The 13,683-nt window shown below is 30.3% G+C and overlaps 1 protein-coding gene across 6 annotated transcripts in view; it reads left to right on the top strand.

Moving 5' to 3' along the window:
• The window catches only part of LOC101891528 (NPC intracellular cholesterol transporter 1), a 32,505-nt gene extending 28,349 nt beyond the window's left edge, over nucleotides 1–4,156 (top strand). For 3 of the 6 annotated variants that reach the window (XM_020036705.2, XM_005183392.4, XM_005183393.4), the window contains one exon: nucleotides 3,686–4,156. In XM_020036705.2, coding sequence (XP_019892264.1) covers nucleotides 3,686–3,957 — 272 coding nt within the window. In that variant the 3' untranslated portion in view covers nucleotides 3,958–4,156. Of the gene's footprint in view, nucleotides 1–589; nucleotides 843–3,685 lie in introns of those variants that run through there. The other 3 variants (XM_020036707.2, XM_020036706.2, XM_005183394.4) reach the window with 2 other exon arrangements.
• The last annotated feature ends 9,527 nt before the right edge of the window (nucleotides 4,157–13,683 follow it).

Genomic DNA, 13,683 nt, shown 5'->3' with positions numbered 1-13,683 from the left:
TTGAAGATAACAATACATACATCATATTTTGCATTCGAAACCACTTTCTATCATAACAAATTTAGAATAGATCACAATATGTATAGATTAGAAGTGGCTGTAGTAATCAGGTTATTCCTTTCCTGTGAAACTAAATTTGTTACTAAGATACCTATTTGAGAGAAAAAAACAAAAAACAGTAGGCTTGGTAATCTTGTAAGTGTGAAACCGTCTTAAACATTTAATAACAATTAATGGTGTATAAATGGGTAATAGGTTTCATATGTTTTAGGTTAAAATTAGGGTAAATCTTTATCTTACTTTCGATTTCCAAGGACTTCAAAAAAAAAAAAAAGCGAAATTCAAAGTGCTTGTTGTCGCAATCTAACATAAAACTGAGAACATTTTACACTAACCATATAGCTTAAATTACAAAATGTTTAATTAAATATGTACAATGGACAAGGAGGAGGGTTTGAAGATGATAAATTCTGTAGATTATGGTGTATTTTACTTTCCTTGTTATTACATTTTTAAAACCTCTTGATTTCGATTCAATTTTCATTCTGTGTACAAACAACAAATGTGTTTTTGTGTCCATTATTTACAGGTGCGCCCATGAACAAAGTAAAACTGGAAAATTTTCGTCGTGAAGCATATAAAGTGCAAGAAACATCGCTATCGACTGTAAGATTTTAACAAAATCGACCAAAACTAAATAAAAACTGAAGTCTCTTGATATAAACAAACTCAATACCAAATGAAATAAAACATACAAACGAACTTTTAACTTACCAAAAAAAAAAAAAAAATAATAGAAATACAAATAAAAATAAAAATGCTGTAAGCATTTGCCTTTAAAAGACTTAAAAGAAAACAGATTCACGGATTAAACAAGAAAACTCCAAACAGAAAAAAACATGAACGTATACGCTAAACAGACATCCATAGTTTTTGTGTGTGGATTATGAAACCAAACCAATCTAACAAAAATGCGCATAGAAATGATATGAGTGCCTACTTTAAAATGCCTGCCTGCCTTAATTAATATTGGTTTGCTATTTTTTGATGTTTTCTCTATTCTATTCAATTCACTACTCTACACTATATCACACATACATAAACGCCACCCAACGCCTACACAAAGATAAAAACCAAGCACTCTTCAAATTACAAAACTCTCGTTGTCCTTGATACTGTAGTTTATTTCCGATTACACACTTACACTCATACAAACACTCATATGTTTCTTGAGAAGAATTTTTTTTCATTAATTTTATCTTCTTATTTTTTTGCAATTTAATTTAGTAGTGTTTATTTATTTTTCTTTTTAATATATCAATGGTATGTGTTGTTATTACATTAGTACAATATTTTGCAACAGATTTTAATTTTTTAAATAAAATTTTACAAATCATTAGTGGTGCCCATGTTCCATCCAAGTTAGAATCGTTAAAAGCTAATCGCATTGTGTGTTGAAGAACATATTTTGAAGTACGAATGTTTTCAGCTCAATATTTAGCATTGTAAGTGTGCTGCGTTCATTGTGGGCCTTTAAAACCTGTTTACTTAACTTAAATATAGGTATCACGTGAATATATTCACTTTTTGTCAATTCCAATTAAGGTTTTTTTTTAATGTTAATTTCAAAATGTCTCCATCTTAAATATGTTCACAGTTATGTCCTTAATACTTGTTGTGGCTTAGCATTCCTTATTTATGCATATTAATTCTTTCTTTCGCATGTTCGCCCATGCTAAACAATGTGGAAGATTAAGAAAGGCCAAATTGTCAGATTTGGAAATTTTGGTTTCGAATGGTTTATTAATGCCTATTCTTTAAGGGCATAAAAATTACATTGTATTGAATTGAGAGCGAACTTAAAACCATTACAAATATAATCACAAATTCATATCTTTGTAATATTATAAAACTCAGTTTATATTACAAAATTCAAGAAAGTTTATATTTCAAAACGTTATTTGAATGTCAAAATATTCACAAGTTCCATAGGAAATCTATTTCAACTACCTTATGTCTACGTTTACGCATGCATGGAACTTGAGGACAGTTTAAGTATATATTCTAAATGATACCAACATATGTAAGTCCAAAAAAATGCCAGCTGGGCTGAAAGATCAACAATTTTAAATGCAATGCAATACAATAGTTAAAAGGCAGGGCAGATTGATTAAATTCAAGCCTGAATTTAGAGTCTTGTCCCTTCAAATTATTCACACTTCCTTCACAATGTTTTAATTTCGATCATTGGGTTTTCACAATATCGAGTTCTCAATATTACTAACATCCAGACAAAATATGCCTAAAGAGCCACTCAACCAGCGGCGAAACGCGTCGCATAGTAGCTTTCACTGCAAATTTCAGTTCTTCTAATAAACATATGATCTTCGCCTCAACAAGGCTAATCTCAAAAATAACCAAAATGCTATAATGTATTTTCCTTAAAAATTGCATATTTGAATTTTAATTTGTAAAGAATATAAACTTGTTTAAAATTATTTTGAATATTATTCTAAACAAAGGTACATATAGAAAATCGGCGTGTGTTTGTTTTCACAGTTCCAGGCTACCTCATGGAAACTATTTAGTCAAATGATTCCTATGCCCTACCTTGAAAACTATTGTATCAAGCGTGTATTCAATTTTACCAATTAATACTTGCATGTGTAAATGCAGGGTCAAGTTAACAATACACAATGTCAAGGCTTCAATGAAATTAATCGACCGCAGGAAGTGAAGGATTCTACTTTAAGTTCTTTTTACTCTACTGTCATACATGCATTCAGTTTGTCTTCGAAAATTTGAATTTAAATAAAAACGTACAAATGCTATTATGGTATTATCGAAATAAATATTCTTGTATTTATTTAGATAGTGATATCTGAAGTTCACTTTTTTATAAATTCTATAAACTATAATTTTATATATTAAATAACGTGTTAACGTTATTTACATTCTGTGCCTTAAATCTCTCGAGTATGAAACCTATGGTCTTGGTTAGCTTTTTCAAAAACTCCAACGGCTATGACATTAAACTCTTCTTAGAGTTGCCATTCGAAGTATTGTTTTGAACTGTTTCGTTTTCAATGTTGCGTCATTCAGCCGAGTGCATTTCAGCTTTGTTTCACAAACACTACAAAATAATCGGTTTTGTTTCGTACTTCGAGAAAATACAGAGCGAAACGATTGCAAACGTTTGATATCGTGTATTTTCGTCCGCTGCTGGCGACGCCACTCAATAATCAATAGTTTCATAAAAAGTTTACTCAACTATTGTGATGACCGCATAAATTTAACGAAAGACACATAACTTCTTACAATAATTCGAACTATACTATTTGCTTTGCTTTCCAAAAAAAAAAAAAATAAAAAATTATCATTCTATCATTTTTTACCAATTTTCATTTATTTAAAAGAGCCTAAATTATTTATTTTTTTGCATGTACTGTGTTGTCTAGCGTTTTGTAGGTTGTATGTGCTTTTACACTATCTATTTTCCACATTGAAAAACATCCATCACTAAACTAAAAACTCTTACCAAGCCATAAAACTTTAATTGCGCTAGACATACACAAAACTCTAATGACACATGGACACAAACAAAAACAAATGAAATGATTACGGTCTGAAAAAAATAGTACAATTGTTTTTAATTATTTCTCTTTTTTAACATTACTTTATGTAGGCGTGATGCAAGGTCCCCGTGGAAGATCAACACATAAAATTCGAAACGATCCAACAACATCCACAACCATACCCACCAATACAAACCCCATACCCCACGCAACATTTGCAACAAACGCCAGCTATCATCCAGACGAAGCAATCTTCGACAATGCTAGCAGTTTTTCTCCAATGTATACATCGGCCTCACAATCGTCCTTCGGAAGTGTAAACTCGGTCACAAATCTACAGTCTTCTTCAGTGGGTGGCTACAGACGTATACCAGAAAATTGATGTTCACCTCCTGTCACTGATAGCTCTGTGGTATAGCAATCAATATGGCTGGGCCAAACAAAATCTGTTTATCCTTCACCAAGTATTACGGCCTAAACGAATAATGATACGTTTTTTACATACGAATTGGATCTCTCCGAATAATTGAGCACTGAAATATTTACTTTCCAAATAAAGCAAGCATCCTTTTATTTTTAAATGCATTGCCTTAGATCGAAATTGCTTAAGTGATTATAAATTGTTACAAACTATCTCCCTCCATCCCATTACCCTATTTATAGTATAGTTAGATTTATTTCTATTTATTTTCATTGTTAAATCGTGACGTTTTAAAGGCTTGGAAACATCCACAATATTACATTGATTCCTTATCTGCAAAGGAACCTGTATGCAAATTAATATATATATATATATAATATATATATATATATATATATATATATATATATATATATATATATATATTATTATTATATATTATTATTATATATATATATATATATATATATATATATATATATATATTATATATATATTATTATTATATATATTATATATATATTATTATATATATACATATATATATATATATATATATATATATATATATATATATATATATATATATATATATATATATATATATATATATATATATATATATATATATATATGTTTATATATGGTGTATATACGTATACAGTAATTTATATTCCGGATGGACAATTAATGTGATCGTATCGTGAAGAAAGAACATAAAATACAGCGAAGTAATAAATAAAAGCCTTTAATTGCGTTGTTTCGATAAAAATTTTAGCACTTATTTCATTTTGTACAGTTTAGTGGCATTTTTGTTGCTGATTTCCCCAATTCCAATCAAATCATAAGAGTATTAATGATAAAGGAAAACTTTCCATTCTTATTTTGGCCTTTGTTTCACATAGACTATGTTTTTTTTAGGTTAGCGCGGTATTGAGGTTAGCTTTTGCAATTCTGCCAAATTTCAGGTACTATATAGAATTAGTTGTATTTAATTTCGGATTTAGGTAGAAAAAACTTTGAAACAAATAAATTTAATGAAAGCTGCTATGTTCGACAAAAATCAATCAAAAACAGAACAATAGTTGTGAAGATTCAGTTGCCGATAAAGTTGTCAGGGTAATTGCCAATTAAATCATCGCATTGTCAGAGGAAAACATCAACACACTACAGAGAAGAACTAGTGCTGTAATATGCCGACTTAATGAATAAGCAACAAAAATCACAATTTCATACATAGATGTTTATGTATTATAACACCAATATGAATAACTACAACAAATCTTCATATATATGTCCGTTTTTATAGACCTAAGAGAAACTGAAATTTCCTAAATGTCGTCTACATAAGAACATGCATACATTTATTCGCGAATATCTACACCCACATATATAAATAAATATAGTAAATAAATGAACAAAATCACTACTCTAGCAGGCTAAGTTAACGTCTAAACTAATTCGTGTAAATTGTAAAGAATACAAAACCACTTGAACACTAATGAAAGGAGTTTTTGAATAAATACAATAACAAAAGTAAATATAGATGATACTCACACGTCAACACACACTTGCCATAACGCCTGCGGTGATCAGGGAAATGTTATATTTGGTCCCTTTTTTCTATTGTGCATTTTAATATCAAATTCCATTTAGACAAAAGCAAACTTTAGCTTTCTTGTACATAAGAAATTACAAATTCAGAAATTTGTTCAGTTTTAATAATAGTTATAAATTATGGTTTAAAAATGTAAATATGGCTTGCAATACACTTTTGGATACTGATGACTTTTAGGGTCTGTTTCCGCATGTCTAAAAAATTTTGAAAAAATTGAAAAAACGCATGATATTTTTTTTTTCAATTCATTTCTAAATACAAAAACAGGTCCTGATATACAAAAACTGGTCCTTATTTTTTTCTAAGCTTTGCCGATCACCCACCGACATTTTGGTGAAAATGCTTTGTGGCAAGTGCAATTGCGTGTATGTGTTTGTGTAAGAAATCTCGATGTGGCCTTCAGAATATTTTTTTGAGAATAGTTGGTTTATTTAAATGATTTAACCACAAATAAGTAAATAAATTATAAAAATGAATAAAATAATTAAACTAATCTTAAGTACCTTTTATTACTATTATTACTGTAAAAAAAAACAAACTTACGATAATCACTTAGTTCCACTTATCACTGTTCAGTGAAGTAAAACAAAAACATAGTAACAATATGAATGAGTTATTAAAGGTTAAGGAGACTTTTGTAAAATGCGTGTGTTAATTTTTGTAAATTATCAACAAAATATGAAAAAACTCGATTGTTTATTATTATTTCTATTATTATAGTTAAAGTGGGATTTTTTTTCTTTTTTATATATATCATAACAAATTCCCCTTCAACCATCAAAAAAAAAAAAATATAAATAAATAAAATAATAATAAAAATTAAACGAAGACATGAAACGATATATTTACATTTTTTTGTATTTTATGATTTTTAGCTATTGTTTATCTTATTAAATAAAGGACAAAAATGAATGTGTGATTGTAAAAAAATGTGTTTTTTTTTTCTTACAAAGTAGAAATCAATGGGACAAAAGCTAAACTATACGCAAAACCATTTCAATCGAATATGGTAGTGTTATTCAGTAAATATGTTGCTGGCACAATCATTAGGTACTGGAGATGGCACAATAACAAGGTGTTCTTGCAAATTAAAAAAAAAAAACAGATGTAATGTCAAAATTAGTTAACACTTTGCTTATCTTTTGTTCTGTGATCTCGATCCAATCAACCGGTTTGGAATGGGGACCTTAAAGCTAGGCATTTTGTGCATCTATAGTATAGACACAGTTCTCCGGTTTTTTGCGAGAAACACGGACTGTTCCAACTCCACTTTCACAACTTAATGAATCATTTGGCGTTACAATATTGTTACGAATGTAATTGCAGATTTTGTTTAATTCATATAGTTTTTCTTTAATTTGAAATGTTGCAAAAATTGTACAATAAGTTTTTATTAGGCAGTTACTTTATTTGAACAACCACTGAATTATTTATACAAGTGTTTACTACGACTACTACATTCTAAATCTATCGATGTTCCATCTGGTGTTCCACATGGAAGACATCTTGGGTTCCAGTTCTATTTTTATTGTTTGTTAATCTACTCTAATAAATTCAATTAAGTTTTCCAAATTATAAATGTACGCTGATGATGTAAAATTATTCATGACTCATAAATCTCAAATAAATGTTGACTTTCTGCAAAGAGTTGACTAATATTAAATCATTATTGTATAAATGGGTAGGTGTTATTAACAGTAGATTCCTTCACTGATCTAGGGCTTCTGATAGACCCCAAATTAAATTTTAATAACCATATTATTTCTATGTTAAATAAAACATGTCTTAGGGTTTATTAAACGTTGGACCAAAGAATTTCCTGATCCATATGTAACTAAACAATTATATTCGTCTCTTGTTAGACCAATATTAAAATATGGTTCCTCTGTGGGGGACCCTCAATATACTCTCCATTCCGATGAAATCGAATCCTTACAGAAGCAATTCCTGCTTTTTGTTTTAAGAGAATTAAGTTGGAACAATAATCTCTTAATCCCGAGCATGCTATACACATATGATATTTTATATTTTGCTACTAAGTAACTTATTATTCCTCAGCAACATGGTTTTCGAAAAAACAAGTCTACAATATCAAATCTATCAATTTTCACGGACTATTGTTTGTCTGGCATGGAAGAGGGTTTGCAAATTGATGCAGTATACACAGACTTTTCAAAAGCTTTTGACAAAATATAGCATTTTCAGATTAAATGAAACCTTTTGCAATTCAAATGAAACTTTTTGCAGCGGAAATGAAACCTTTTGCAGTGGAATTGAAACCTTTTGCAGTGGAAATGAAACCTTTTGCAGCGGGAATGAAACCTTTTGCAACCGAAATGAAACCTTTTGCAACCGAAATGAAACTTTTTGCAAATCAAATGAAACTTTTCGATTTTTAGAAGGAAAAATAACAAAACATTTTTATTTTTAGTAGGTTTAAAATTAAATCAACTAATTATAACTAATATATAGTTAAAGAGGAATTTTTATTGATTATTAATATCTATGTTTTTATAATTTTTTTAAAGCTTCCATAAAACACAAGTGTAGATGCAGATAGATTGAAAAAGTTTTTCAAGGCATTTTTTTTTCAAAGGACCCGAATTAGGTACCTTTTTATAATCTCCTCCATGGAAAGGAGGATATATTAAATTTGTCATTCGGTTTGTAACACCTCTAAATTTTCGTCGTAGACCCCATAAAGTATATACAATCATGATCATAGTTGATTTAATGATTTCCACTTATCTGTCTATTGAAATCACGACTGCTCTATCTCCATAATCAATAAAGCTGCGAAGCGGGAATCCTTTATTAGGTAAGATTAATAGTATACTATAACTATAAAAAATTGTGGTAAAGCTTAATTTCACATTTCAGTCCTGGCCATACCTATAAAGGCCAAAATTTGTTTAAATTTCTCTTTTTAGCGTTAAGCATTTGGAATTTAATAATATGGAAGCATTTTATATCAAATCAATAAAGAACCATTTGTTATTACAATAATTGAAAATTTAAGAAATAATATAAATAAATGTAGATATTTATAATCAATAAAAATTCCTCTTTAACTATATATTAGTTATAATTAGTTGATTTAATTTTAAGCCTACTAAAAATAAAAATGTTTTGTTATTTTTCCTTCTAAAAATCGAAAAGTTTCATTTGAATTGCAAAAGGTTTCACTTAATCTGAAAATGCTATACCTCACAAACTGTTATTAGTAAAACTTTTTTTCCTGGGCACACAGTCTTCATTTCTTGAATGGTTTTCTTCTTACCTAGACAATAGAGTGTGTATTGTCCGCATTGATAAATTTGAATCATTTCCTTATGTTCAGATATCGGGTGTCCCACAGTGTAGTATTTTGGGACCATTACTTTTTATTCTGTACATAAATGATGTTTCTGTTTCTTTATGCGGATGGTTTCAAAATATTTTCTGAAATACGGCCTTTTTCTAATATATTTTTTATGCAAGAAGATCTTGACCGTTTTAATGACTGGTGTTCTATAAATAGTCTAAAGGTTAACCTTAGTAAGTGTTACAATGTAGCGTATATTAATTTTTTCGTACTTTTTGGGGAACTCAAATCCATAAAAAAGCTGAATGAAGCTATGGACTTAGGTATTTCATTTGATTCTAATTTTTCTTTTTATTCGCAAATTCTAAGGATTTTTCTGACCCCTATACTCTGAAGACGTTGTACTTGTCGTTTGTTCAATTAAAACTTTATTATGGCTCTTTGATCCGGCATCCTAATACTCAGAACCAAATAGCAATAGTTGAGAAAATACAAAAGTGTTTTACTCATGTTGCGTTACCACACTTGAATTTTTTAAATCATCGGCCACCTCTCACTCTTGCTGTCTCGCTGTGCTCATCTTGGTATGATATCGCTTGAAAAGCGGAGCAAAATTAATTCAATGTTGTTTATATATGACTTAATACATGGAAACTTTGATTGTCCTCATCTTCCAAGCAAATCCTTTTTGTATACCAAGCCCCTTTTTGTATGCCATTGAAATATATCAAAGATATTATACACTTAATGGACCCTTAGTAAGGAGTTTAAATTCTATTCGAAATAGCTTTTTTATTGAATTTAACACATCAAAAATAATTTTAAAACCCTGTTGTTGTAGAATTTAATCTAAATGTAGAAAATAATAATAACCTGCTAGTATATTTATTTATTGAGTCTAATGAACAAAGTTCTTACAGACTATACAAAATTAAAAAAAAAACGTATTATTGCATTGTTCCAGAACCTGCAAGAATCTACTAGATTTCCAATTTTTTCGATATTATAAAGGAAAAATCAGTTATCGTAGTAAAATTCTTTTACATTCCTGCGGTTTTGGAACATAGTAAAATTTTACGAGCTGTGTTATTTCAAAATGGAAATCAAACATGAAACTGAAATATTTTCTCTATTCCAGTATCTGCAAGAATCTACTAGTTTTGCCATTTTCTTCGATATCATAAAGGGAAAATCGGATTATCGTAGTAAAAACTTTTACATTCTAAAAGTTGTGCAAGAGATCGTTTCGTGTAGGAGATTGCTTTTTCTTTTTTGCACTGGCACGCCAGCTCGTAATATTTAATAAATAAATAAGTTATTAAGTTTTTACTCTAACAAAAATATTAATAAAATTTAAACATGCAAGAAAGCATTTTCCAGCCCATGAATTAGTTGGAAATGGAAAAGCTGTTATGGCGGTCTACACCATCACCATTTTGGTGGTCAACCGAAGGTGCACATTTTTAGTTGACCTCTTTGGCAACGAATGTTTTCTTATCGGAGAAAACAAAATTCGGCAGTTCACCCCTTTCGACCAAGCTAAGCAACTCTTTAGCGCTTTTAAGTCTATTTTCTTTCTGTTGCGGTGTAAGTTCTTGCACTTTTTGGAATTTCAATGGCTTTACCCCGAGCTCATTTTTCAATATTTGCCGAATGGAATATTGCGATATGTTCAGCTCACAAGTCATTTTTCGGCCACTGCGACGCGGGCTTCGATCAAGTCGCTTCTTTACTTTCTGAACCATTTCTGCTGTTGTTGCTGTTTTCTCCCCGTCCACTTTCCCTTTATGATATCGTAGAAAATTACAGAACTAGTATATTCGTGCAGGTTCTGGAACGGACCAATTATTGCAGTTCAGTTTACCTATTTTGTGGCCATTATCCCAAAAATGTGGATTATTTGGCTATATTTTCTTTAGTTAAATAAAACTTTATATGGAGACCCGTTAGTAACCTCTTCCGCCAGCATACAGACACTTGCCAAAATTATAAGTTCCTAATGTAATTTGGAGGTAAATATAGCTGCACTTGTTTTGCGCAGTACTGTCTATGGTCAGTAATGTAAAATGCAAAATCAAATGATAAAACACTTTGCCGTCCTGCCGTATGACGATGAACTAGTAAAGTCGTCATATACATGCAAACATACCTACTACGTAAATATGTGCGAATATATTACTATAGGTTTTCGCTTTCATTGTTGCCGGGCATAATTTTCTGCAAAAATAGCTGAAATGCTGAACGTTGGTCGACAGTAGTTTCAAATGCACCCGGTACTCATGCCTAAATGTTAAAATTATTTTTCGGTTAATTGTTGACGACGACCAACAACATGTCGCTGACGTTAGCTAAACACAACAGGGACCGATGACATTAGGCGACCAATTTAGGGTATTTGATGAAAATATCGCATTATTGTCTCAATTAAGTCAATCAAAGGGAAATTCTGCTGATGTGTTGAGTGAGATGTGGCTAATTTTTCGGAAATCATATAATTGGTGTAATGAAAGTACTGTCATTGGCTGTGATCTATAGATATATTGTTCATGCAGTTCATATCGATATATAGTAAGGAGCCTAGACTGAAAAGAATCCATTAACTTCAACAGTTCACTGATCGAATGATCAGCTGTGGGGATTAAAAAAAGAAAATTAAGGACATAATCAAAATTTGTTTAAATGCATGAAATGATTGGCGTCTACCATGGATATTCCTTTTTATTCCCGACGCCACACTGTGTACATCTTTGTGCATTTGTTTGTGATATGTCAAAGGAAAAGAAATAGACCCATAGTTGCCTTTGATGATCTACATAGAATCACATTCTGGCCCGCTTTATACCACTCCGCCTGTCTGTCGATATGTTCTTGTAAGCAAAGTACAGGTCGTATTTATTGTTCGATTGCGATTAAATGTTGCATTGTTCATTTGTGTGACTCGATCGGACCATATTTAGATATAGCTCTTCGCCCGATTTCAGGTTTATTGTGCACCCAATTCATGTACAAATTAGCTTAGTCTTAGTATATATAACCAGAAGCAGTCTAAAAGTAACTACGTAAAATTTAGTGGAAATCGGTTCAAATAAATATATTACTGGCAAAGTAACATTTTTAGTTTCCCAACAGATAAAAAGTGGGGGTCAGGGTGGAGTTCGATTTGGGGATGCAATTTTTATGCAAAATATGCTCCCAACATTACAAGCCAAAATGTGTTACTGGATATTGCTCAAAGTGTTCAAGTTCTTACCGAATTCAGTCAATATCGCTGAGTTATTGATTTTTATGCCCAAACATATTAATAATATTGTGTTTTTCTCGCCACATACCTTTCTTTAGCGGAACAAACTGTGAAAAATATATGATAATGCTTTTCTGGGGAATAAGTCGAGACAATGCTTTGGGCAAATCGGTTCATTCCTAATGACAACGCCTTCGCAAAAGATCAAACTTTTTCAAACCGTAACCGATTTTGTTCAAACTTTGCACATCTTAATATTTGAATCTGTCTTATGTTGCGATTACACATTATGCTAGAGTCACATGTAACAAGACTTTTTTATATTTTATAGCATACATTAAGGATAGCCCAATAGTATACTAAACTATATATTATATATAACGCTATACTAAACTATATATTACAATAAATGTACTTGCATTTTATTTAGTTTTGTATATATATATATATATATATATATATATATATATATATATATATATATATATATATATATATATATATATATATATATATATATATATATTATTTTTTTACTTTACGCAGATAAGTGTGTAAAAAGCAGCTACCACTTAGATTAGGTGTGTAAATGGATGGTAAATTCACCTTCCGGTAACAAAGGGTAAATAATTGTATTATAACTCTCATAAAAAATGAAAATAATTTATCGATGTTTTATTCAGCTTAGCACAAAGCAATACTTTCACTCACATTAAGGATAGTATACACATAATGCTAGAGTCATATGTAAAGCTACTTTTTCTACATTAATTCTAAGCATTTTTATAACATACCTTAGGGTGCTTCATACAATTTGTTATCTGAAAGAAAATGCTTTCAAGTATGGCATATATTAATATATTCATATTGTAAAAGCCCATTTAGAATATATCCCTATACGAGGGCATTATCTCGATTTAAGCACACAAATCCTGTCTCTAAGTTTACGATGATTTACAATACAACATATAATCAACTCAAAAACATTTTCATCAATATATTATTCTAGCCGTGTATATATATTTTCAGCATCAAGTCAGCAGACTTTCCTGCCGATCGCAACATTGGTGAAAATTTTAGTTAAAATATTCTTGATATAATTAAAAACCATCTATGCATGGCTTATTTTTTTATACCCTCCACCATACTATGGAGGGTATATTAACTTTGTCATTCCGTTTGTAACTCCTCGAAATACTAATGTCAGACCCAACAAAGTATATATATTGTTGATCAGCGTAAAATTCTAAGTCGATTTAGCGATGTCCGTCTGTCTGTCTGTCCGTCTGTCTGTTGTAATCACGCTATCTTTCGAATGAATTGAGATAGATGGCTAAAATTTTGCACGCATGTTTATTTTTCCAGTAGGCAGGTTAAGTTCGTAAATGGGACATGTAGGTCCACGTTTTCATATAGCCCCCATATAACGGTACCTCCCTACATTCGGTATTTTGATGATTTTAGCGACGTTATTTACCGGAATGGTTTCAAATTTGGCATTTGAAGTTCGTAATGGATACTACA

This window comes from Musca domestica, unplaced genomic scaffold (genome assembly GCF_030504385.1).
Source record: "Musca domestica strain aabys unplaced genomic scaffold, Musca_domestica.polishedcontigs.V.1.1 5, whole genome shotgun sequence".
NCBI classification, from domain to species: Eukaryota; Metazoa; Arthropoda; class Insecta; order Diptera; family Muscidae; genus Musca; species Musca domestica.
This window is presented reverse-complemented; position numbering and strand designations above follow the sequence as displayed.